Genomic DNA, 27,811 nt, shown 5'->3' with positions numbered 1-27,811 from the left:
TCATTTATGCCTTAGCGATAGAATATATTCTATAAACCGTGTGAAAGCATTTTGTACTGCCTCCTGGGAAGAAAACTTTTTATCACGTAGAAAATTGTCCAAATCACGAAAAAAATGGTAGTCCCTTGCAGCAAGGTCTGGCGAATACGGAGGGTAACGAATGGTTTCTAATTGCAGTTCCTGTAGAGTTAAAACGGTTTCTCGTGCTGTATGAGGTCTCGCGTTATCATCGAGCAATAATGGTGAAGATCGATTCATGAGTTGGGGCTGTTCCATTGCAAGTTTTACTATGATTGTTCGGAGTTCGGCACAGTACGCATCTGTCGTTATTCCTTGACCAGATCGGAGAAAGCTATAGTGTATAACATCATACTGAGACCACCAAAGAGTTACCATTACTTTTTTATTGGTAAGCTTTGCTTTAGGACACTGTTGCGGCGTTTGGCCTGGGGTTAGCCATTGCATTTTTGATATTGCGAGCTGTTTCTGCAGCGTTAGTTCCGCGTCTGAACTCATATTCAAAAATCACTCGAATTTTCGAAGTATCCACCTTTCTTGTCTAAGCTGAATAAAAAAAAAACAACTGAAAGTCGATAATCGAATGTTGGACATTTTTTAAAAGAAGAACCTCATATGTATCATTTGAAAAAAAAAATCACTCAAAAATCTCAAACCATGAAGGTTTTTTTTTCTTTTTTTTTCCTTCCTATGCTGATAGTGATAACGTGTAGGTGAGCTCACGGAGCTCAAGCCGGAGTTTTGCTAACACTGTCCCTAGCAAGAGCAATGCTTCGCAGAATCTCCACCGGATCGGTTCAATGAGGACGGTGACCGGAGCTTGTGATAGCTAAAAGCAACGTTAATGGAAGAAGGTTCTATGACAATTCGAAGAACCTATTACAATAGAACGGCATTTTCATACTTTAACCCCTATTAGATTAAGCTAACTCAAGCTAAACAAAGACAAAATAATACGCGTAATGCTAAGAGGTCGAATTAATACATTTTAAAACAAGAACAATTTTGTATTATACAAACAGGTGAAACAGGCGTGGGTTTTTTTCCAATTTCTTCTTATTTAATATACGGCGTTATTATCTATGATTATCTGTGTTTCATGTCAGAGGCTCCTCTGACATGAAACATTATTGTATCAATTGTCAAATATAGACAAAAATAATATCTTTTATTATTGAATTAAAATGAATGGTACGCTCCTATGCACATTATTAATTTTGATATTATCCGCACGATGTCCAATTTCGAGTCGATTGTTGAATATAATTTTTGTTAATACAAGATTTGATACAAACTTCATGACTGGTGTTAGATTTACTGGTAGAAATACTACGTTATATTCAAAAGACGAAGACAGGCCGAGAAACGGTGAGAATTCTGAAGAAAATAAAGAGAACGTCAATAATAAAGGTACTAGTAACGAAAGTGATGATATTGGTAAACCAAATACCACAGAATCTGTTGAAGAAGTAGAAAACAAAATCGATAATGGAACGCAGCCTCGAAGTCGTATAGAAACATATGATGAATTCATTCGTTTTAGAGATTCAAGCAGACCTCCCGACAGTCATTACCCCCCGGGACCAGGAATCGGTGTGAAGAGATCTGGATCCTCGAAAATTGAGGGGAATTCTCTGAGCGCCGTCTCGATTTTAATTTGCGTGCTCCGAGTTTCATTATAGTCTAGTATTGAATTAAGCTTTGTTTTTTTGGATTATTATCGTCGAGTTGCAAAGTGAAAAAATAAAAACAATTTTCTTTTTATACTGAGACTCCTTTAATTTCGAACGATTACATGTCCTTTCGTTTTCTACCATTTCAATTTAAAAAAAATTTAAATACTAGAATAAATCGTACACGTCGATAAAATACAATTTCGTTAATCACATTTAGAGGTTTCTTCTGTTTAGGTATTGCACTTAAAAACTAACAGGCACATATTAAGCCTTCGTGAAAACTCACCACATGCGTTTGACCGTCACCCAAACCCATTTATTTGTTTTAAAAAATAAACTAAATAACTTACTAAAACTATTCGAAAGTCTGCTAATAAAGATATGCCTTTAATTCTGTGTTATAAACCAAAATTAATTTCGTTTGGCAAAAATTGTTTGTGTTCATTGCAGTTTTATTAAACACATAGCCTCTTCAAATTACACAAATTTTAATCAAACAATTATAAGTGTATAATGTTGGACAAGTGTAACACTTAATAGATTAAATACATTAAAGAGGTTTTTATTAGCATTAACTATAAGTAATGAAGTAGTAAAGTACTTAACTAACTATAATATTTAATTATTACAAACTAGTGTTCGAACGTGGTGAGTTTAATCACTTTCACAATATATATATAGCGCTAGTTAATCTTACTAAATCCACAATAAGGCCCAAAACTTTTTTCCTTATATTTATTAGGCTATGACTTGGAAATACATTATTGACTTAAATAGTAAATATGAATTAAGCTTGTTTCGCATTTAAATAAGTCATTAAATAGCATGTCTAAATGCAGCGTAACATATTATAATTAAAATCGAAGCGCTATCGAATATTTGGACCAAACTGTATTTATAAACTTTTACCTCTTTTGTTTATGTGAACATTTATCGGGTATGATTTGTTATATTGTTGTATTTTAAAGTAAATTGAAGAACATAGGAACATTATACAAGAGACAGTAAATTTATAAGTCTTAATTATTATGATTAAATCTAGCGAGTAATTACAACTTAAAATAATTGACAAACATTTATCTGACACACTCACAAAAAATACTAAATTATAAGTAGTAGCAATATAGCTATATGATCGTGGCAAGCTACATATTCACAAATACATTACACAAAAATTCTAATTAAAATCATGAAATAATACTATCAAGATAATAAATAATTGATGACTGAATTTAAATGAAACAGAGATAGATACGTTTGCCTCAATGATAACAAGAAAGCCGATTATGAAAGGTAATGCTACAAAATTAAAAATATAGTTGGCTAATCCCGCGTCACTTATGCGGTGTATCCTTGCAAAGTTGGACGGCACGATGCATTTACGCTATGATTGTATTGTATTAACTTGGGATTTTGCAAGTCGTAGACATGATAAAAACTAGTTTTACGGCTTAATTGCCCCTTTTTATAGTCATTATATTATATTCAACACTTCAAATTCTTTACAGTTTTCTTGGACGCATACGAATGACATAATGTTAAGACTGATTATAATATTATTACGAAGATAATAAATGAAAGATTAAGCTGTAAAAAAGTTTTAATTATGATTTTGCTTTTTTTTTAATTAAGGAAATATGTACTTAAACTTATCGTTTTTCTAATAATGACGACATGTATGACTCAAATATTATATATAATGCCAAACATATTGTTTCATTTTTGAATAGTTGAAATTTGATATGGTTCTTTAACGATGTATTCCTAAAGTGAACTAAATTGTGTACCGTACCTAACAATTGAAATATTTGATACTTAAACGACATTTGCCGCGCGTTTGTTCCGAATTTAAAATACTTATGGTTTTTATGTAAAACTAATTTAAACAATATAAAACACTGGGTTTTTAGGTGCTCTAGTCAATTGTTTTCTTATAACCGAATTCATTGAAGCGATACATTATTCTTTTTTTTGGAAACCAATTTTATTTGCAGTTCATTAGCATTGAATAATAATAACAAAATGTATGTTTTAAATTGCTTATTTGATAATCTTGTATATTAGTTCACTATTCAGAGAATATTTCTTTATTATACCAACATCGTTTCGTTCCTTTCAATAACACGATTGACATAACACGTGATATGACACAAAATATACAAAAAAAAAAAATGACTTAGGTTAGTTATGCTTAGGACGTAATAAGTTCGTTTCGATTTTAATGAGTTTAATCAAAAGCGAATTTTCTGGAATATCACGTCAAGAACACGGGGTTCGAATACAAAATCGTAAAAATAATGATATGTTTAACGAGTAGCAAATTCCAGCTGTAAAGTTTTACAAAAACAGGCGGAAGATCGCACCCTGTTGCATAATTCACAATCACACAATAAAATGGCGTAACGTCAAAGAGGAAGGTAGTATTTTAACACGTTGACTGCCATGTAGCTGTTTTTCTATTAAGGCGTTTGGATTGCCTAACTTTTGTTTTGTTTGCTATGTTTTAATCTTTTTCGGTCTTTTAGAAATATATTCACACTAAGTATCTACGGATTCGTCATTCCCTTAGTCTATTAGATATTCCGGCGCCTTAGTTAAAAGTTATCGAAATAGATATAATTACTTCAGTACGTAGGGCACCGGTGACCTATACGGCAGTCAATGCGTTAAGGAATTTAATATTAGGTTACAGCGCGCAACCGCTTCTGGTGCCGAAGAGTTTTTTCAGTTCGGGCATAATGACGTTCATAACGAAACTGGATTGGCGACTAGCGATGACGTCCCTCTTGGGATTCTTCACGTAATGCTTGATGCCGGGCTTGTGGATCAGGAACGCGTTGTTCAATATCATGAAATCGTAATCCTTAACACAAAGGACGTAGCCCTGTGCGGAGAAAAATAATCATTATTCAAATGAATATGCAATTTCGAAAAGGGCACATGTCGCATGTTTTGTCAAATACGTTTTTTCATATACCTACATGTAGTTTTGAGACTTACTGTTTGAATTCGGAACGTCAAAAGTGTCAACGAGCGACGTCCGCTATGACGCTTTACCCTTTTCATTTTCAGCCGCCAAGGGCGACACATCTATGTCATATTTCTTATATATATCTTTAATTTGTCATTTATGAACTAATAAAAATATCAAACTAATAATACAGTCCACTCTCATTCGCCACAACGCAACACTTACATACACCCATTTTATAATAATTCTAGTAATTATCAATTGCTAATTAACATAAAATATATCTTACAAAAGTTAATATTTTAAATTTTACACTGCTTTAGAAAATAATCAGTTTTTTTTTTCATTTCCTGAACATTTAACATTTTCAGAGATGTGTCCTTTTGCGAAATTGCATATTCAAATAGAGAACACGTTGTTTGCCGTGTAAACGGTAAACGAGAGATTGCGACGCTCGCGAGGCAGGCACGTTTAATTTATTTATGGCGAGGCTCGTTTCCGCTGCGCTTAAGCATTCATTAGCTGCACTTATTATGTTATTTTAAATCATTAGTGTCTTTACCTGTGTCATTTTATCCTTTTTGCCTTCCCAGCTGAGTCGTTCGTCGTAATACGGGTCTTGGTGGGTACCAATAAATATCGGTTCCCAGTGAACGTATTTTCCGTGGCGCTTACCGACATGGAACACGTCCATCTCTGGAACGAGCAAATAGTTTCGTTGTGAATGGAAGCGGAAATATATATTTTTATTTTTATTTGTTTCTAGACTAACAAGACGCAGGTAATCGCGGAGCGAGTTAATAAGTAGCGCTTGTAACAGTTGATTTCGCGATTATGCGGAAAGTTTTGTGATTTTGCAAATTGGCCTTAGAATCTGAAGCCGGCCGTCGTCTGGATAGTGCGGGTAAGACGCGGTCGTTGAACCATAATACGCAATTAGAATGCCCCATACGACGGCCATGCCCATGCTACAGACGACACAAATAGCGCACGACACTAACAGAAGTGACGTTAATTGTTACTGCACCATAGTTTCTTTACAGATTAAACAAATTTGTATCTGTTTTTTTTTTTGTTTACATTGTCGAACGAATTTGCTCTTTACTATGAATGCTGCCTTGCGATTTGAAGTCATAGTATATTAAAGTACTTAGAACAGAGAACTATACTAAGCTAGCGATCCGCCCTCGCTTCGCTTCGGAAACTGTAATTTATTATTGATTTCTCCACTATTTAATGGATGTTATCTCTATATATAAAAATGAATTGCTGTTCGTTAGTTTCGCTAAAACTCGAGAACGGCTGAACCGATTGGGCTAATTTTGGTCTTGAATTATTTGTGGAAGTCCAGAGAAGGTTTAAAAGGTAGATAAATATGAAAATGCTCGGAATTAAATAAAAATAACAATTTTGTTTTTCCTTTCATGTGTCCCCCCCGTTGGCCTTTTATTTATCGATTGAGACACTACGAAGTCTGCCGGGTCAGCTAGTTATGTATATAAACCTTCCTATTCAATCACTCTATCTATTAAAAAAAACCGCATTAAAATCCGTTGCGTAGTTTTAAAGATTTAAGCATACATATGTATATAGGGACAGAGAAAGCGACTTTGTTTTATACTATGTAGTGATAGTGATATGTTTTCCAAGGTATTTTGCTGTATGAATCAATTTAGGCAGAGTCTTACGATTAGTTTCCGGCGCAGTCATCCATTGCACGCCCTGAGGTATATTGTGGCAGTTGGGACAAACGAATTTGTGGAATGGTATTGCAGTCTTTTTTGCTAGCATACTTTGGAGTTCCACTTTTGTTGATGGCACCTGTAAATATACAGTTTTTATTTTAGTAAATAGCGGTTTTAAGCAACGAATTCTCGGTTTTAACGCCGTCATGGACCATTGTGTCAAAGTAACAAAAATCTTTCAGCGGCACCAATATCAATGTTAATAATACCACGGATAAATGATGGCATAGCATTTAATGGTGTACGACTACAATCGATAGACTTAAGATTAAGTGATCTAAAAAGTTGATTTCTTATTTCAGTCAGGTATACACAAGAACAGTATAGGTCGTGCATTCTCTTCGAGAACATTAAAGTTGCTTGTGGCAGTTCACACGTTTTTGCACGAAATCGCGAATACTAAAACGGCATGAATTCCTTGAGCACTAAACTTGTTGCTAAGCCGATACGGTATTTCGAGAATTTGTTTTATTTCGTTATATTCACGCGGGCACAGTATTAAAACGTGAGCTTACTTGCACTTTGGCGTCAACTTCGAAGATGCTTATGGGGAACACTCGAGGATTCGTCGAGTTCAGAGGCTTTTGATTTCGCGCAATCATATTCAAGAATCTGGGCACCAAATTCGGACTAGGATACAGCTCAATATCAGACGGAAGAATGAAGTAGGTTAAGGCAGCGTCTCTGGCGATATTCCTCGCTACGTTTACCGGATACAATAAATTCTTCTGTTTCATGTATGTGGTCGATGAGTTGACCACGTACGGGGGGCTCCCAGTGCAGTTATACGGTGTACTCAGAATTTTATCTGAGTCTGGGATCTGGAATTGTCAATGTGAATAGATTTTAAAACAAATTGGAGCGATTTAGGTATCGCGAATGATTTTGCTATTGCGCATAACACGATTCATGGTAATAATAGCCGGTGATATGACTATCATAAAAAAATATACAAATTTAGCATCAATTTTTTACATGAAAGTGCACGTTATAAACTAAAGCGCATGTTGTTAGGACAAATCCTGTTTGTTTTTTTTCTTTATTGCTTTAGATGGGTAGCGATTTCAATGCCGATTTGGCGTTAATTGGTAGGACGTTTTGTAACTCTTCTATATAAGGTGCCACCGATGTGTGAATAATTGGAACGAAGAAATTTTGCGTTTTGGTTTGAAGGTTAAGCTGTTTGTTAGACTAATGCTAAGATTTTGACGTTTAGTATCTTCAGTGTTTTGGCTGTAAGTTCAAAATACTGAAGCAATACCGTTTGCCTAACTAAGATCTTAAAAACCTTTTCAAATTAATACACAAATATTGGTAAAAGAATTATAAATTGTATATGCAATTTCCCTTACAAAGTTTTTTTTATTTTTTTTTATTGCTTAGATGGGTGGAGGAGCTCACAGCCCACCTGGTGTTCAGTGGTTACTGGAGCCCATAAACATCTACAACGTAAATGCGCCACCCACCTTGAGATATAAGTTCTAAGGTCTCAACTATGGTTACAACGGCTGCCCCACCCTTCAAACCGAAACGCATTACTGCTCCACCGCAGCAATAGACAGGGTGGTGGTACCTAACCGCGCGGACTCACAAAAGGTCCTACCACCAGTTGAACAACAGCATACCTTACCTTACTAGGAATGTGCTTGTTGGAGAAAAATATGTGAAAAGTGACATATTGCCGAATGAGGTCATTTCCAAGGCAGTCGCGGAGGTATCTGATGCTGTTCACGGTCGGCGTCACGTCCGCGCCTGGCGCGTGAATGGCGAGACTCACCGGTGCCATCCATCTGTTGAATAAGATTTCGTAAAATAACTTTAAACTAGTGGTCCCTCAGTAGTATAAATTCGACTATAATTCATTGAAATTATAAAATATAAGGAATATTATCATGGTTCTATTGTCAAAGACAATCATACTTCTATAATTACAGTTTTCGCCAAGGCTAAACTATAGACAAATAATATTAAAGACATACAATATTTACTTAACTTTAAACAATAACAAAAGTTTGACAATAAACAAAGAGTTTAAATTATATATCTGTATATGTTGTGTCAAATACATGGCAGTGTGTAATGTTTTTTTTATGCATAATTTTAAAAAAATAACATTCTGCACTCCTTCTTTATATTCTCTAAAAGTGTGGGAAATTTTATAATCCTCCGTCCGCGAAATTTTCATAAAAAGGGGTACAAAGTTTTTGCTTCACGTATTAATATATCGACCACAAACATTAATGCCTGATCTGTATTATTTTGAGCCATGTGGAGCGCACGTTGTCTGTGTAACATGATTCATGTTACAGGAACCACATGACGCGGTTTGGGTTAAGAAAATATTTTTATAATAATTGAGTGTATTGTGGACTGAAGTGCAGGAATGAATTAATGCTTGATCCTATGCAGTTATCTTCTATGATCGGGCGAATGCTATGCACTCGTATCTACCCTCTAAGTTTATGATGCGCGCCGTAATTAACTCGCACATATTTTATATTGAGCCTCGCAAAATATCGAAGAATTAGGGGATCGTTCTCATTCTTTCGTAACGCATACGTTATTAAAGTTCTTGTTTTGAATAGATACGTATTCTCAATGCTAACGCTTTTGATGTTTAAAGGAGACGGAAAATCGTGGGCCAAAAACGTAATAACTTGGAATGTAGTCTAAAAAAATTGTCATATTTTTTTATATAAGAATATAAAAAATCACCTCAATCCTTTTACTGGGACCGGAGAAAAATGAGAAAGTTAGTTTTTGTCGGTTTAGCGGTGTGATCGATTTAATTAATCGATTACAGGATTGAAAAAGAAAAACATTGCACTAGGCAATGAATGCAAAGTAATTAAATGAGCGATTTATACTTGTTGTATACAAGCGCGGTATACGGCGAATTTAATTGCGATTATATACATAAATAAAGAAAAAGTCTATTATTACTTAACAAAGTAATATGCTTATCGATTTCAAATCGATTAAAATCAATTGTATTTTTAATGGCAGCTTTGACAATAAGCTGACATGACGCTTGTTGGTTTTTTCTGCTCTACTCGTTTTGTATTTTCGACGCGTTTTGAGTGTGTATCTATCTGGCTGTTTTTATTTATTTTCAACGATCACTGCTTTATTATTACGGATTCCGACCCTGCCTGCCTTTGCAATTGCTTCTACATTGGACACCGAAGATCGCTCACACGTTTAATTTGAAATTGTTGAATTGGATACTGTTGAAATTATGGATCGCTGTGTGAATTGTGGGATAGCAATTAATCATAGCAATTCCATATGCCGTCGACTCTTGGACAGTGTTACAGTATTATATTTTTGGATTATATTATATGGTTGGACCCTTGGACAGTATTATATGGTACCTTAGCTGGGCTAGGTACATACCAAGATAATATTGTTCCCCCTGTACTCTTCCTGAACGACATTTTAATAATAATTGAAGGTGAATACACTAGGTATACAATACGTTGCGTTTTATTTTTTTCGACGCCTTTCAGGTAAATCCATACCTGATATATATCATTGATATTAATTCATAATATGACATTTAAAAGATTATCCAATGGATATAATAAACATTTACTTATGCTTAAATAAGTTATTATTCAGCTCTTTTATAGAGATTGTAACATAACCTAATTTTTACTAAATCTTTATTAACTCTGCTCTCAGATTGAGAAAACTTTTAGAATTTTCAGCAAGGTACTGATAAATCTGCATCTATTAATTCATACTAGTTTCATCACGTTACATTCGGGCCCAAAAATGTATGTAATCGTTTCAGTCTCCTTTGTTTGCTTCAAATTTCACAAGATACGTCTCTTTAACTACATCTAACTATAACAATCTCATGACATTTTCCGACGTACTTTAATCTCTATGATAACAAGATAAGTAATTAAATAAATGAGAGGGCTTAAGAAATGTTGTCTTTGTCAATGACAATAAGAAGGTGACTTTCATAAAAAAATACAAAATGCTGTTGTTATTAATGTTACAAGTATGATTATTAACAATTCATATAACAAGAGTTTTTTAAGAACGAACACAGACCAAAAGGTATGCAGAAGTAACCTCAAACATTTTACTGGGTATTACGTTACATAGTAGCACTGGGGCCCTTTAAGATGAACTTAGCTGATGAAGGATGGAGAGACTAGTGAGTCCAACGTGGTCCAGTGTACTCGAAACACGAGACATTTAGTGAAACGACATCTTAGGCGTGGTTACTTGAATCAATATATCTGCATGCAAATTTAATACCAGCTGGTTTTAAATCTTGAAGTTTCGGGCTTCTATCTTCTATTATAGCCGCCCGCTCACAAGAAACAAAGATAAGAATATAGCTTACAATTTCTTAGCATCAATGCGCAATGAAATACATTGCTTTTTAGCTTCACTGCACTATCTATAATAATTCTAGAGACCTGTGCAATCAACTAAATATCGTTTTATTCTTTCAGTAATCAATCACTGTCTATATTAAGAAACATGGTCTAGCCCAGTCTTTCCCAAAGTGGGCGATAACGCCCCCTTGTGGGCGCTGTAGGCCTAATGGGGGGCGGTAAAAGACCCAGAAAAAAATGGGGGCGTTGTGTAGAGGCTTGGGAGGGGATTTTATTTTCATCTAGGAGGACTCTTAGGCACCGACTGAGCTCTCGCTATAGTGGTTTTTAAGTAGGTAGAAAAAAATGGGGGCGCTAAAAAATAATTTACTCTCAAAGTGGTCAGTAGACAAAATAAGTTTGGGAACCACTGGTCTAGCCTCACAGCATCGATGTTTATTTTATCTTACAAAAGCTTCATGCGATGTGCAGATAGTTAGGCAATAGGTTAACTCATTATTTTATCGCATCACAATTTAAATGTCATTATAATGAAGACGACTACCGCAGGTTTCGTAGTTGTTATTGTTCATTTTTAACTATCAAAAATTCGTATAATTGACCAAATTCTATCATTTGGAAGTAATTACATTTAATCAATATAATATGATACCGCGTAGGGGCGAGGTTGCGTGACAAAGGACATTTACGCCTCTGCCCGTTCCTGGCCTGTGACAGGTTAGCATGTCAACAACTGTCAATGGCAATCGGGTTTTTTTTTACATCGAAAAAGTGGTTTAGGCCTTATGACCGAGAATAATAAGACATGACAACAATAAGAGAAGACGTGGCTTCGGCCTTTAAAACTACCAAAATTCTCCAATTATTCCCAAGAACAAGACCTAGCTTTATGGACTAAAGTCCTTTCTTTGCCTTTCCCATTAGGGATAAATTAATATCATCATCATCATCATCATCATCAGGTTTTTTTTGTGACAGCCTTTAAATAAAATAGTTTTAGATCTTCCGTCACTACCCAAATAATACTCTTTAAAATAATTGCAACGCGGTGATTCAGTAAGCCCATGTAAGATAATTGTTGAAAAATGGTGAAATTGAGTAAAAATAAAAAAGAATGTGGTTCAAGGAAGTCAGTAGTGCTAACAGCTGATATGATGTATCTGCGATCTTTGGGTGAGTAACCCCAAATAAGTAAGGAACTTCGGACCTCTTTTTGCAATGTGTTTTCAAAGATTTCCCTCTATCTTCCCTTACACATTCCCCCACAAGAAACATTTTAAAGAATAATAATAGACGTTATTAATGATGTGGTTTCCGACATAAAAGAGACTGAGGTGCCTGCCACCGGTTTTTGGGTCACGAAATTTAACTTCGCACCGAATCTATGTTTCCGTGTTGTGATATTTCGGAAATATCAATGGGACACGTTTCGTTCTATAACACGTAATAAAAAGAATATGTCGTTAAATTCACGTAACAATGTACGAATTTTATTATGTAATGGAATTGTTTTTTTTTTGTGCATTAGCTAATAAATGAATGTCTTTTTTTTTCATTTTTTATTGCCTAGATGTGTTGACGAGCTCACAGCCCACCTGGTGTTAAGTGGTTACTGGAACTTCACAGACATCTGCAACGTAAATGCGCCACACACCTTGAGATAGAAGTTCTAAGGTCTCAGTATAGTTACAACGACATTACTGCTTCACGGCAGAAATAGGCGGGGCGGTGGTACCCGTGCGGACTCACAAGAGGTCCTACCACCAGTGTCTTCTTCAAAATGTAATTTTTGGGAATATTTAACCCGAACTTGGCAATATACGAATTTGTTTTTGACAAGTTTATGACCCATCTACATAATTACAATTTTTTTATCAAAATGAACGAGCATATACGTGTTTAACGACATACGTATGCGAATGTTATCGATTATAAGCAGGAAAATGTACATAATTATTTTTACGCAAATTAATAACTGTAATCACTAGGGGACTGAATGCTCATTTTGTTTTGTATAAACACGAGCCTACATAGTAATATAATTTGTTTTCGTACTTGTGCAGACGGATATCGAGCAAAGTGGGAAGTTTAATCGGAAGGGTGCGTCGCTCTGCCAACCCATGTCTATGCTTCGTTCACACGTCTCACAGACTATTATTTTGTTGTAAAATTGATATGGTGAATCTCGCAAACATATGTTTGTGTTTTATTTATTTATTTTTTTATTGCTTAGATTGGTGGACGAGCTCACAGCCCACCTGGTGTTAAGTGGTTACTGGAGCCCATAGACATCCACAACGTAAATGCGCCGCCCACCTTGAGATATAAGTTCTAAGGTCTCAAGTATAGTTAGACCGGCTGCCCCACCCATCTAACCGAAACGCATTACTGCTTCACGGCAGAAATAGGCAGGGCGGTGGTACCTACCCGCGCGGCCTCACACGAGGTCCTACCACCAGTAATTACGCAAATTATAATTTTGCGGGTTTCATTTTTATTACACGATGTTATTCCTTCACCGTGTGTATTGCTATTTGATGTTTTCATTTTTCATTTCAAACATTCAGCTTATTATTTAGTTAATGGAAATGTAATTTACAAATCATCACAAATGTAGGTTATTTGACGGAAACTAAGTAGATCTGTGTTGGGAGGATAACATTAAGGATAAATATTAAAATAGACTTATGGTTAAAGTTAGATTAACGTCGACTATTGTGAATGGAAATGTGAGACTGGTGGTAGGACCTCTTGAGAGTCCGCGCGGGTAGGTACCACCACCCTTCCTATTTCTGCCGTGAAGCAGTAATGCGTTTTAGTTTGAAGGGCGGGGCAGCCGTTGTAACTATACTTGAGACCTTGCAACTGATATCTCAAGGTGGGTGGCGCATTTACGTTGCAGATGTCTATGGGCGCCGGTAACCACTTAACACCAGGTGGGCTGTGAGCTCGTCCACTTATGTAAGCAATAAAAATAAAAAAAAACGATCGAAAATTTTATTTGTATAAAAACACTTCATTTAAGGACTGGAAAGTTTGTATTGCGAAGAACTTGTAACTTATTGTTGGCTTGGTTTAAGGTTTAAGGCTTGGTTTAAGCTGTCTGTCTTCTTGGCGTGTTGAATCTTAATTTTGCGTTATAACACAAGTATAATTGTTTGTAAGAACCGTTGTTACTTAATATTGTTTATAGAATTACAATTTGAGCATGGGCGGTATCGCGAGTCTAGTCTAACTCTAAATAAATTACAGCCTAAAAATATTTATTTTGACATTTTGACAGATACGTAGACAACATTTTATTTATCTTTATTGTCATCGCGATACACGTTAAAAGTGATATGTATTCAGGAGAAGTTGTAATGCGACCGTTAAAAACACATTCGGTGTGTATTGGGTCTAGTTTAAAGAGGCTTTCAACTTGAGCGATGTAAATGAGCCTTGATTTTAAATGTATGGGTGTTTAAGGCAACTCCATTTTATACCCCACTAGCGGCCCGCTCCGGCTCTGCTCGGGTCTTTAACAAAAATTTCAACGACATTTGAGGTTTTTTTTTTTAATTAAAAGAATACTTATTGCGGCATAACTATAATAGTTAGACATATGCTGTCAGATACTTTTTGTAAGTAATAATGTATTCTACAAAGTCGTAGTACATTATTTTATTCTATCATCAATAGTTTTCGCAGGGCACGAGATGTAAAGAATATTTTAGGCAATTTTTTACACCTTGGGTTACATTGGAGTTTTAGTAAGGATCCCTGATTTTTTTCAAAACATATTATAGCCTATGTCACTCGGGAATAGTGTAGCTTCCAAATGGAGAAAGAATTTTTCAAATCGGTTCAGGAGCCTATTCAACACAAACAAACAAATCTTTCCTCTTTATAATATTAGTATAGATAGCGTGTTATCAATGTTACGGTAAATTTATTTTCTTATTTTATCATGAAACAAACGACAATATACTGACATCCAAATGTTAGTATAATAGTAGGTATATATATAATAGATATAAAAGGTCTTTCGTTACGTATTGGACATATGACATTATTACATATTTGTCGATCCTTGTCTTTCATTGTAATAAGAAACATTGTTTTTTTATTATTATAGGTATCTGAGAATTCAAAATGAAAGCTTTTTCAGAATTTCACAAAAATAAGACTACTGAAGCTTCAAACACATAAACACAAAATATTCATCAAGAAATTTGATAAAAGCTAATAAAACAACGAGTAAACGTGTTAATAATGAAAATGTTACAACAAAAAAGGCTCAGACGCAAAAAATATATTTAATAATTAAGTTTAGAATAATTATTTGTTTTCAGCACGGTACACACAGATTCGCTTGTTTTCGTTTATGGCATTTCCTTTGAAGAGCCAACTATTCGTCATCACATAAAAGTTAATAAGATAAAATAAGCAATAAAAAGCAGTCACATTTATCATTGGTAGGTATATAAGATATATTTTAATTATTACACTTTTATCAGATTACAGTATATCTTTGATTTGATTGAATAGTCGCTCCTAAAGTTTAATCGTTGTGTTGTTATTGAACGTGGCTAGGTTTATATTTAAGCATAACATTTGATTAGGGCCGATTCGTCTAACTCCTGGCATCTTGAAGTGAAGACGAAGGCGCCTGCGGGCGTGTTGAGGAAATTGCATCAGATGATCAATACAAAAAATTGCAGGAATGAGACAAAACGTTCATATCTATTCATAATGAAGTCTCAAATGAAGTACTTCTGATGAACTCAACATGATACGAGTCGTCTATTATCATAGGTGGCAATCTGTTCATTTGGACAAAAAAATATTATTGATATGTCAATACAGATTGATTTGAATATAATCGTCTCCTTCAAAGAATACGGTTCAAAACCTGCATTAAATAAAGGTTAATACTTAACCTGTTATTTATCTAAGACGTCGTTCAGAAGAGTTTTGTGACTGCCAATGGAATACAAAGTCAATAATTGGTTTTTCTGATTTACCAATAATTGTCCAAAAGTCACATTGCCGGCTTTGATAATAGTAGACTCATACGATAAATATAAAATGTTAAATTTCATACGTTACAAACAAGAATCACAGAATGACTCCACTTGAAATTGGATCACATTAATCATTATACGCGATTACATTATTATTCTACGTCTTTAATGGTTTTTATTGTTAATATTTGTAATAATAGAATGCTAATCATAATACCAAAGACGAATGAAGTAAAAGAAACAATAAAAAAAAAGAAGGGAAAAATTATTCTCTATGGCACATTGCAATGGAAGACTACTGGAGATATAACCCAAGGAGGGTTGACGTTAGGCAGGCGGCCAGTCGTAAAACTCAAGCCAAATTCCTGAACAGCATGTTATGAGGAAATTTTGCGCCTACCGCACATAATGTACAATAAGGGCAGGAAGAAGAAGACGTTGTCAATGGTTTTTTATTGTGGGGACAAAGTTGACTATAGTCTTGCTCGTGATGAAATCAAATCAAAAAAAATTATTCAACATAAATGAAAGTACATACATACTTGTTGAACGTCAAAAGAACTACCGCCAATTCACAAGAACTAGCCTCCGATTGGCAAGAAGCTCAGCGGGCATGTCTTTTTTTTTTAAATATTAGATTATTTTTTTTAATATTAGATTATTTTTTTTAATATTAGATTATTTTTTTAATATTCATTTTTACAATGAGTATTATAACATAACAATTATTACAATATTGAAATGCCCGGAGCGAGCAACTCATTCCCACTTTGTGCAATCTTCTAGATAATCATTGACTTTATAGTAAGCTTTATTGCACAGATGTTCTTTAATAGTTTAAACTCTTCAGAGCAAAGTAATGAAGTTAAATTAACACGAAATAATCTGCATTTAGTTCACACGGCGACATCGCGTGATAGCGACCGTGAGATCGATTTAATTTACACCAACAATATTCTATGTTTCTAAGTAACATTACTAATATGTATTAATGAGAGTACTGTTAATGAGTTCATTTTGTATTACTAAAAACAATGGGTGATATAAAATAATTATGTGTTTATTATCTGAACTAATTTTAGTTACGAGTGTTGTTTGTAAATTGATTAGAGTTGAAAACTTATAAGCATTCATGTATTAGGAAAATTGAAATATTTCATTTGAAACAAAAACCTAAAAAAATAGATATAAAATGTAAGTTCGTCAGATTCAATGACATAACACCTCTTGAACCAAGGTTATGGGGCCTATTTAAGACTTGGTGATATTATTGTGTGAGTAGGTAGGGCTGATCTCCAGGGAGCAGTAATCAATCAAGATTTTTTGTTTTTCACAACCGATTTATTGAGGATCGATTTAGCTGTCTCTGATCAATGCTATAAAGCTAATTACATATTTAATTATGATAGAATCGCCGGGCATGGCTACAACGTAATTGATTTGAAATCAATCTTTTATGTCTGACACAATAACATTCCATTTTTCAAAACGGTACCATCGAAAATTGCTGTAATTGTTATCAAATCTCTGACCCCCAATGTTACGTCAGAATCGAGACGTGAGAGTGAAATGATATAAAAGGTAAACGTATGACAAATATCCGTTGAAAATCAATAACTATCCAAGTCATTTTCTGTTCACATGAGAGTCAAACTTTGCTAGTTTTCAAATTAGACTGATGCAGCTTCCGTTCATTGAACAAATTATATATTCAAGACAACGAAATATCTGATACCTTGCTAGTCGTAGTGGTAGTAATAATGGAAGTGTCATGACCTATCTTCTAATTAAATCTTTCCAGTTATTAGCATTCAGAACTTTATTACATATACATAGGTTTAAGAAAACTATTAAAGAACATCTGTGCAATAAAGCTTACTATAAAGTCAATGATTATCTAGAAGATTGCACAAAGTGGGAATGAGTTCCTCGCTCCGGGCATTTCAATATTGTGGTAATTGTTACGTTATAATACTCATTGTAAAAAATTCATATTTAAGAAAAATCTAATATTAAAAAATAAATAAATAATAATTTCATATTTAAAAAAAAAAGACATGCCCTCTGAGTTTCTTGCCAATTCTTCTCAGGAAGGAGGCTAGTTCTTGGGAATTGGCGGTAGTTCTTTTGACGTTCAACAAGTATGTACTTTCATTTATGTTGAATAAATTTTTTTTGATTTCATTTGATTTGATTAATACTACGAATGGGCTACGATTGGCAATTAATTACATTAAAGAGAATTGTAATGGTAAATTGAACAACACGGGAATCACGGCTACCTACATGAACAAACTTGATAAGAGGACACGAATACGAATGTTCAGGTCAAGTTTATATTTGTTCAATAGCAACATTTCAAACATAGGCCGATGTTAAAGCCGCATTGTAACGCTAGTTCAAGAGCGAATGAGTTTATCTTGCGAGTCAACTTGCCGGCTTGCTGGCATCTGTTAATGGGCTATTAAGTGACATCTTCATTGAAGTTAATAACGAGGTGTTAACGTGTGTAAATATTTGTTACGGCATGTCGTGTCTTCGTGTAGTGCTAACGTCAGAAGTTTGCTCTATTCGTAATAAAAATGGTGTTTGTTTGAATAACAGAACAAATTATAATTTTGAATTACGTTACTACGAGTATTTTAAATATAGCTTAAGTAGGTACGTGCTTGTTTAGTCATTTCTTTCCGATTGTAAATTTTTATGAAAATTGTCAATTATTGAATCGATTCCGAAACATAAATATAATGTAGAAAAACATTTAGACGTACCATTAATATTTCAAAAGTAAATAAATATAAATATTTTACTAACAATCACGCCACGTTAACTGGTCCCGTGATAAATTCGTAAAGAACTTGTGTTACAGGTACCAGATATCGGAAATAAATGTAAGATTTTTATTATACACATACATAAAATATATTTAATATACATCCATAACCCTGGAAAAGACATTTATATTTATCATACAAATATCTTCCCTTGGCGGGATTCGAACCCGCGACCCCCTAGTGTAGTGACCATGTCACTTACCACTACACCAGACGGACGTTAATAAAAGTAGTTTCTATAAAAAAATTTTTTTCTTATGTTATGCGCATGCGATAATCGATTTGATTTTTAAAGTTTATTCACCACAACATAGGCAGTTTATAAAATCGTTTATCAGGTCTGTTGGTTTGCATCAAATTTCGGAAGAATTCGGCTTCTAGCAATTGAATGACTTGTAGAATTGGGATATTCTAAATGCTGTTGTTTAGTTTGTATTTTGAAAGTGTCAGTTTTCTAGAGCCTTCAAGGAACACCACAGCTATCATAGTCAATCGCGCCCTGGTATTAGTAAATTAATTAATATTACGGAATATATTTATACAAAACATTATTCCGTAATTGAATCATAATAAAATTATGCTGCTGTACCCATTTTAATTATCCATTTTATTTTATTTACGCGTATACTTGAACATAGCATTTAATTGATAATTTTCTTGGACACTTCAATTAATATTCATCGATTAAATCTTGATACTCGACGCTACTTTTAATTATTGTAAACACATTTGACACACGTGTTCCGTTTATTAATTGTATATTTAAATTTAGAATATGATTTATATCACAGTCATTGTTATCACAGGAATTTTTAGGACCTGTTTTAAATACTTCGCAACCGATCACGAGCTTCAGGATTTTTTTTTTTTTTTTTTTTCCACAGGAGAAAATCGCCGGATCCCCACCCGCACGGCAGGTGGGGTATGTGGGAGTCGAACCTCACTAAAAACTCCTGCCGCTCACAGCCGGCGCCCTACCCCGGACCGGGTGGGAACCCAGTCGGAGTTATTGAGACGGCGGGACAGGGTTTACGCAGAGCACATTACATCCATCCCGCCGTCCCCCAGACGCCGGACCGGCGGCCGCCAGCAACATGACCGCCGGTTCCCTCGGTCGACGGGCCAAGAGCCCGATTGATAGCGCCGCGCTACACCTTCCCCCGGAGCGGTCGGGGGAACGCGACCTACCACGCCGCCCCACGCCTAAGCTCCTCCCCGCACAAAGCGGGTGGAGCCCGAAGCTCTTAGGGGGCCGGGTTACGGACGAGACCCCGGTCCCGACCCCCTGCTCGGCGGCGGCGGGTTTCTGCGTAGTGAGGAGAGCTTTGCCTCACTCGCCCCGCCGCCTCCTTCTGCGAGATGGTGCACTCGCAGAAGTCGAGCATAGCCTTCCAGGACTCGTCACCGCCAAGCATCGACGCCACGACGCCAGGCAGCGACAAGTCCGGTCCTATCTTTGCGACCAGGACACGGCGCTGCACCTCCCAAGCGGGGCAGACAGCGAGCGTATGCTCCGCCGTGTCCAGGTCGTGTCCACAATGGTGGCACCTCGTCGTCGGCTCAGCTCCTATCCGGTGCAGATACTTTCCGAAGCATCCGTGCCCAGTCAGCACCTGCACCAGACGGAAGGTGAGGCGTCCTCGGCCACGATTCACCCAGTCATCAAAGACTGGGTAAACCGCCTCAACGGTCCGTAGACCCCACGTGGGGTTGGCCAACCGCCTCGACCACGATTCGAGCACGGACCGCCGAGAATGGGCCTTCCGCGCCCGCAGCTCACTTTTGGAGGGACGCACCACGCCCAGAGCACGAAGCTCGCTGCGCCACCGATAGTCGGCAGCGAGCGACTCCGCCTCCAGCTCCCATGGCGGCGTCCCCGCCAACACACACGCCGCCTCGAAGGAGACGGTGCGATATCCACGGATGACCCTGATAGCAACGGTGCGCTGCGGCCGGCGCAGGAACCGAGCCATAGCGGCCCGGTTGCGTGGCTCAGCCCATACAGGCGCACCGTACAGGGCCATCGATCGCACCACCCCTGCGTAGAGGCGGCGCACAGCCTGATCCGGCCCCCCGATATTCGGGAGCAGTCGGCTCAAAGAACCGGCTGTCCTCATCAATCGGGGGACCAGCTCCGCAAAGTGAGCACGAAAAGCCCACCGGCTGTCCAACACGAGGCCGAGGTACCTCAACTGCACCCCGACCCCTATTCGGACGCCTCCAACCACGATGTGGGCGTCGACAGGTGGCGCTCTCCGTGGCCCGTGAAACCACAAGGCCTCGGATTTACTGAGCGCCACGTCGAGGCCCAGTCTCCTTATCCTCCCGACAACGAGGGCCACCCCCGCTGTGGCGAGACGGGCAGACTCTCTATAATCATCCCCCCGGGCCACGACCAACGTGTCGTCCGCGTAACAAATAACGCGGAGGCCCGGGAGGAGGGCACCCCTCAGCACCCAGTCGTACCCGATGTTCCACAAGAGGGGTCCGAGAACCGACCCCTGCGGAACACCCCGCACGACCGGAAAACGGTGAAGGGTCCCACCGTACCCGGTACATTCGACCGACCTGGCCTCCAAATAGGAGCCAACCAGCCGGCGGAGGTAGAGGGGCACTCCATGCCTCTCCAGTGCCCCCCCTATCACGGACCAGGGCAGGGTGTTAAATGCGTTGGCGATGTCAAGAGACACCGCCAGCGCCACCCCACCCCGTGAGACAGCCTCGTCCGAGAGGGCCCGCACCCGAAGTATTGCATCCACGGTCGAACGGCCCTCCCGGAAGCCGAACTGCTCCGCCGACAGGTCAGGTCCAACCCCGACCAGGTGCTGAACGATGCGGGCAGCCAGAATACGCTCCAGCAATTTTCCCGCCTCGTCCAGCAGTACGATAGGACGATACCCGGCGGCTGTATCCACCGGGCGCCCCTCCTTCCGCAACAACACAAGTCTGCCCGTCCGCCAGAGCAACGGGAACCGTCCCGACTCCAGGCAACTATTAAATAGCTCCAGGAGCCGGTCCCCTAGGGCATCGAGGGCCAAGGCCAGCACCCGGCCATGGACTCCGTCCGGGCCGGGGGCCGTGTCCTTTGCAGTCATCCTTACAACCGCCACACGGAGCTCTGCCCCAGTAATACGGGGCACCTCAGCAGGGGCTTCACCGTCGATGGCGTCCGACGGCTCACCCATAGCGGGGGGAACAAAACCCTCCCGCTCCTGCGGGAACAACGCCGAAACGATGTCCCGCAGCTGTTGAGGCTGGAGTCGCTCAGTCATAGGGGGGGCCCACGGGCGCAGCTTGCCGCGCACCAACCTGTACGGGCTCCCCCATGGATCCGCTTCGAGAGCTTCAGGATTAGCTGATTTTAGGTGGAACTTTAAGTAGGGAGTCAAATTATCCATGAATTACGTATTATGTACACGTATTATTATGTATTTATATTCATTTGAGTGGTTAGCATTACCTTTCAAATTTATTTGCCCCCTTTATCCTTTATATGTTTAGAAGCATGCAATATCTTAAAGTAGGTATGTCTAGTGTTGTGTTGTGTCAGGCTGATGCAGTTTAGCTTAGAAAATGAAATGTCAGTGCTTGCGTTGATTGCGAGATTTATAAATATAAGGTTTATTTAAAAATTAGAATAAAATAAAAATTTACATAACAAAAAATTATAATCAGACAAACGCTTTTCGGCTAAAAATTTTTTTGTTTTTTTTTTTATGCGGTTTAAGTTTTATTTTATTTGCGCTTTCCGAAGAGTCCCATAATGTTATGCTGTTACATTCAATAACGCTAGTTATACGAGTAGGTACATCGCAATACCCATGGGAGCGGTAATTCGATGGGGCTTGACGTGATCGATAGAAAGGATTGCGAGCGAGTGATGGATGGGGTTCTATCCCCAATATCAGAACGCACTCGACAGAACTTTCCAATCCCCATAGGAATTAAGTGACTAAGCGTTTTCAAAGACGCGATGCCAGTAACAACCTATACATTCTATTAGTAGAATGCGTTCAGAATGTAGTAGTCACCTTTATGAGTTTGACTAGTTCTTCTCAATTACGATTACCCTCGATTAAATATGAACTATTTTAAATAAAATTATAATAATTTCTTGCTTGCTTGATATAAGCACACTAAAACGACTATTTATCGTATGAAGTGAGGCGATCTCGCTCTGTCGCAATTAGTAAATGGAATTCTCGCAAACCATAAATATAATTTCATGTTCAAGTGCTCGACCTACATGTGTGACCGCAGTCGCTATGCGGATAACAGTACAGCGATGGTGATTCCGTAATGGGAGGCTGCACCGGCTCATCTGGGTTGACCGCAAGGTCTCACGCGAGCGAAGACGACAGACTCGCGTGGCCTGCTAGACTTCTTTATTAATACAACAAGGTGCAATCATAAATCGAATCACAGGATAATTATCATTATCACTATATATAAAAACGAATTGCTGTTCGTTAGTCTCGCTAAAACTCGAGAACGGCTGAACCGATTTGGCTAATTTTGATCTTGAATTATTTGTGGAATTACAGAGAAGGTTTAAAAGGTAGATGAAATATGAAAATGCTCGGAATTAAATATAAATAAGAATTTTGTTTTTCCTTTGATGTGTCCTCCGTCGGACGGATTCCTTTTGTTCGTTTTAAGTTTATTTTATACAAAAGTTTAGGTCTTTTATTTATCGATTGAGGCACTACGAAGTCTGCCGGGTTAGCTAGTTAAAATTAAAAACTTATTCAGTCAGCTAGAACGGCACCGTCAATAATTATTTCGTACAATGAAATAATTCGGTCAATGAATTTTTGCGTTGTCGCACGCTTAATCGCATTTGCAGTGAAACATGCAAGCCGCGTGCATTTGACGGTTAATCTACAGTTAGTCTCTCTTCTTACACGTTTGTAAATTCTTCGTTTTTTAAAACATTTTTTTTTTCCTACCTAAGCTGATAGCCTCCAGAGGCTATTTCCGCGTCGCCTTAACTAGTAGGTGAGCTCACGGGGCTCAAACCTGATCACGTTGCTAACACGAACCCTAGCAGCAAGGGCCGTGCTTTGCAGAATCTACCACCGGATCGGAAACGCGACCCACCGAGAAGATCCGGCGAGAAACAGTACAGTGCAATCGAAGTGGACGATACCGGTAATTTCGAGAGTTTAACAACGGCTTACTCCACTCTAAAATCAATCATATCTGAGGTTTGGTTGCATAGTTAGTAATCAGTAGCGGAATGTACAACGGTCGTTCCAGATTGAGTTCATTAAAATAAAATATGGCTATATATAGTACCTCAAATTCGTGGCGTCTTGTGTTCATTACTCAATGTCGGAGCTCACGCAAACCGCTCCTTAGCGGCGGTTCGTTCCTCGTCCCTTGTAAATTGACATGGTATCTATTCAATTATAACGATTGCATACAGTTTGTCGTACTTTGTCGTTATATCCGGTAACGTGATAGAGAGAAAAGACAGATTATCATGTTTTGCATTGAATTCGAAATGTTAGCATGCCTACAAGGAAATCGAAGTTATTAAGGCGATCTGGCGATTTACTGGTGGTAAGACCTCTTGTGAGTCCGCGCGGGTAGGTACCACCAACCTGCTTATTTCTGCCGTGAAGCAGTAATGCGTTTCGGTTTGAAGGATGCGGCAGCCGTTGTAACTATACTGAGACTTTAGAACTTATGTCTCAAGGTGGGTGGCGCATTTACGTCGTAGATGTCTATGGGCTCCAGTAACCACTTAACATCAGGTGGGCTGTGAGTCCATCTAAGCAATAAAAAAAATTAAAAAAGATCTTATGTCTGCAGAGTTCCATTCACTGCTAGCGTTCGAATATTGCATACTTACGACGCCATATTTGTTTGATAATGAACGTACTGATGTCGAATTAATTCCTTAACGGAAAACAAAGTCATTTGTTTAATCCAAAGTCGCCGCGCCGTATTTAATTGTTAGAAACAAGCTGATTGCACGCTGTGGGTCTTTGAACCAGTTTAATTCGCTTCCTATTTAATTGCGTTGTAATCTATGTCAACAATGCGCAATTATGTTAATTTTTAACGAATTGTGATATTTTTTGTAAGACATTTGTACTTCGTTCAATTGCAACTATAAACAACGGATTAGAATCATTGCTAAATTATTTATCTTTAACATCTTGTGATCAGAATTTGAATATAATCTTACGAAATATCTCTGCTATTATAGACGTCCTTAGATGCTCTAAAAATGTTTAATGAAACAACTATAGCGGTGTGCTATCAAAGACAAGATATTTGGTAGAATCTCTGAATCTCGCTAGGGATATTTTTAAGATAATTTTGTTTGTATACAATCCGGATCTGGGTCGACGGTCTACCGAGCCAATTCATTAGGTCGGTAGAGAAGATCTTTCATAATTCTTCGTCTTTTCGTGATTGCAATACGATTTTTCCAAAACCTTTTTTACACCTAAATTAAAAGAACTATTCTCTCGTATCTAGAAGAACATACCGAGGGGTGAAAGGTCATTCTGTTTAAGTGACATTTTTGCAACTTTACAGGAGAGCCATTTAAAGTTTAATATTTCGAAAAAATATCATAACAAAAAACTTCTTCAGCTATTGGAATCGGGTAAACTTAATTGAAGTTCAATTAAAAACATCGAATTGTTGATACTAATACCACATAAAATAGTCGCTTAATTACAGATAAATGTAGTGTATTAAGCGAAATATCGCTTATAACAAATAGCCTTTACTGGTGGTAGGACCTGTTGTACCGCGCGGGTAGGTACCACCGCCCCGCCTGTTTCTGCCGTGAAGCAGTAATGCGTTTCGGTTTGAAGGGTGGGGCAGCCGTTGTAACTATACTGAAACCTTAGAACTTCTCTCAAGGTGGGTGGCGCATTTACGTTGTAGATGTCTATAGGCTCCAGTAACCACTTAACATCAGGTAGGCTGTGAGCTCGTCCGCCCATGATGGTGATGGTGATATTTACTTATAATTACTATGAAATCGCTGTCTATTTACTTTTCAATAACTTTCTCAATAAGCAAACATGGAGTTAAAAGTAATTGCCTAATACTGTACATAGCTCTGAGAGATTTCATAAAAATTCTTTAAGTAAACAAGAAAAGTGGACAAATATTGTGTAAAAGTTAAACCAATATGCGTACGGATTATGTAATGTTTTCATTTTCATTTGGTCGGTAGCGGCCGTCTTAATAAAACGAAATACATTTTGAAAAGTTGGGTTCCGTAGGTTGTTGATCTTAAAAAAAAAAGAGCTTCAATAAAGTTTAAAGTCGAAAAATAAAAACTGAGTCAATTCCAAGTATAAGGGCACGACCTATATAATTCGATATCATTATTAAACCAAACAACTTTAATAAAAATTGTGGCTCTATATTCGTTGAACAAATGTGACTATTATCAGTGTTATTGTTGAAATTAAAATTAAATTCCAAATTACTGAAACAGTGCATATATGTATGTATCTTTAATCGCTTCGACCAAAGGTGCATTACGTCTATTACTTTAATGTTTAAACCGAGATTGAGGATGATTCCTCCCAGATTCTTTGTTGTTTCAATGGTGGTTTAGAAAAGATTGCTTTTTGCAATGAGACCACCCATTTATTTTGCATTTAATGTGGTTTGCTGTAATATGGTTTGTAGGTACAAATTAAGTTTTTTTTTATATAGAGATTAGTAAATAATTTACAAAACTTATGGGTTATTTTGAAATAGTTTTAATGTAATATAATAATAAAGTTATATAATAATAATAGCTGTAATAGCAAAATCTTAGACCCAAAACAATATGAACGAATCCGTAAATCGATAGATTACCCTGATAATAATAATGCGAATTTCAGAAATTTACTGGGTAGTATATGACCCAAATACATTTTCAATAAATTTCAACGATTAGTATATTGGTATGTTTGATGCCCTGGATATAGCTGTAGGTATAATAAATCTAAAATACTAAAAAAAAAAAATAGCGTACCGCGGACCCAGTATACTATTAGGTAACATTTTAAAATATAGAAAAGTATCGATGCATTATGCGAATTAATAAATTTCGACTCATGAAATATGTTTTGTAGAAAAATAGGCACTGAACCCTAAATTTCGATCGAATTTTATATTCGTGACGTATGAAAGGGGCTTGTTGACGAATTTCGTATTAATAGGCAATTATTTATTTTAAAATTTCACTTTTAGCATGGGTATTAGTAATTAATACATGTCCATTACCCAATAATTTTAGGTACTTATTTTGAGAGTTTTGAGACATTCTGGTTTGAAGTGTTGAATAGCCGTTATAGGATACAATTGCGATTTAGATCGTGTCTGAAGGTGTTGGACAGTGTGGTGCTGGAGATGAATACTGAAAATACCATGGATAACCATGAGGACAAACGAATGGATTTTACACTAAAAAACGGCTTACCTCTCTATACCGAGAACTTTAATTAAGCTTCTTAGGCCATAACTCAAATATGCAAGAGTCATAGAAGCAGTTGATCGTTTTTTTTTATTGCTCTTGAAGGCAGACGAGCACACGGCCCACCTGATGGTGAGTGGTTACCGTCGCCCATGGACTTCAGTGATGCCAGGGGCAGAGCCAAGCCACTGCCTACCCCTTAATACTCTCCACAAGCTGAGTGGGACCGATACAGTGGAAACGCTCTAGGAACCCAATTCCGACACGATAGTGTAAAAGTATTGCAGAGACAACAGGAGAAACTCTACAACGATCTATTGAACTGGTTCGGGACAGAAGTAAATGGAGACAAATTCATATAAGGCTATTTTTGAAGGCACGATAAAGAAGAAGTTTAAAGGTATTTTTATTGGCCTTGTAGGCAGACGAGTATACGGTTCACCTGATGGTGAGTGGTTACGCTCGCCCATGGACGTCATCAATGCTAGGGTAACATCCAAGCCGCTGCCTACCGTTACTTACTGCGCCTCATTTAAAATTATTTCTAATAATTATCTAATTTATAAAAGTATGTAGGTTTCTATCATGTAATAATGACCAATACATGTCAGTAGGCTACGCCTGAGTCGTTGAATAATTATATTCAAATTAAAAATATGGGTAAATCGATCTAAAAGTGGTCATTGCGTGTCCACAAAGAATTTGTATTGAAAGCATTTAATTAAGAGCACTCGGCTGACGAGTTTTATTATAGTATTCG

General features: G+C 37.4%; 1 protein-coding gene across 2 annotated transcripts in view; it reads right to left on the bottom strand.

Annotated features, from left to right (window-relative positions):
* Nucleotides 1–1,771: 1,771 nt before the first annotated feature.
* LOC114247191 (beta-1,4-glucuronyltransferase 1) overlaps nucleotides 1,772–27,811 on the bottom strand; it is a 71,699-nt gene continuing 45,659 nt past the window's right edge. For both annotated transcript variants that reach the window (XM_028180078.2, XM_089732779.1), the window contains 5 exons: nucleotides 8,041–8,200; nucleotides 6,926–7,231; nucleotides 6,354–6,486; nucleotides 5,228–5,361; nucleotides 1,772–4,578 (listed from right to left, as the gene is read on the bottom strand). In XM_028180078.2, coding sequence (XP_028035879.1) covers nucleotides 4,381–4,578; nucleotides 5,228–5,361; nucleotides 6,354–6,486; nucleotides 6,926–7,231; nucleotides 8,041–8,200 — 931 coding nt within the window. In that variant the 3' untranslated portion in view covers nucleotides 1,772–4,380. The remainder of the gene's footprint in view (nucleotides 4,579–5,227; nucleotides 5,362–6,353; nucleotides 6,487–6,925; nucleotides 7,232–8,040; nucleotides 8,201–27,811) is intronic.

This window comes from Bombyx mandarina, chromosome 15, assembly GCF_030267445.1.
Source record: "Bombyx mandarina strain Sakado chromosome 15, ASM3026744v2".
Taxonomy (NCBI): domain Eukaryota; kingdom Metazoa; phylum Arthropoda; class Insecta; order Lepidoptera; family Bombycidae; genus Bombyx; species Bombyx mandarina.
This window is presented reverse-complemented; position numbering and strand designations above follow the sequence as displayed.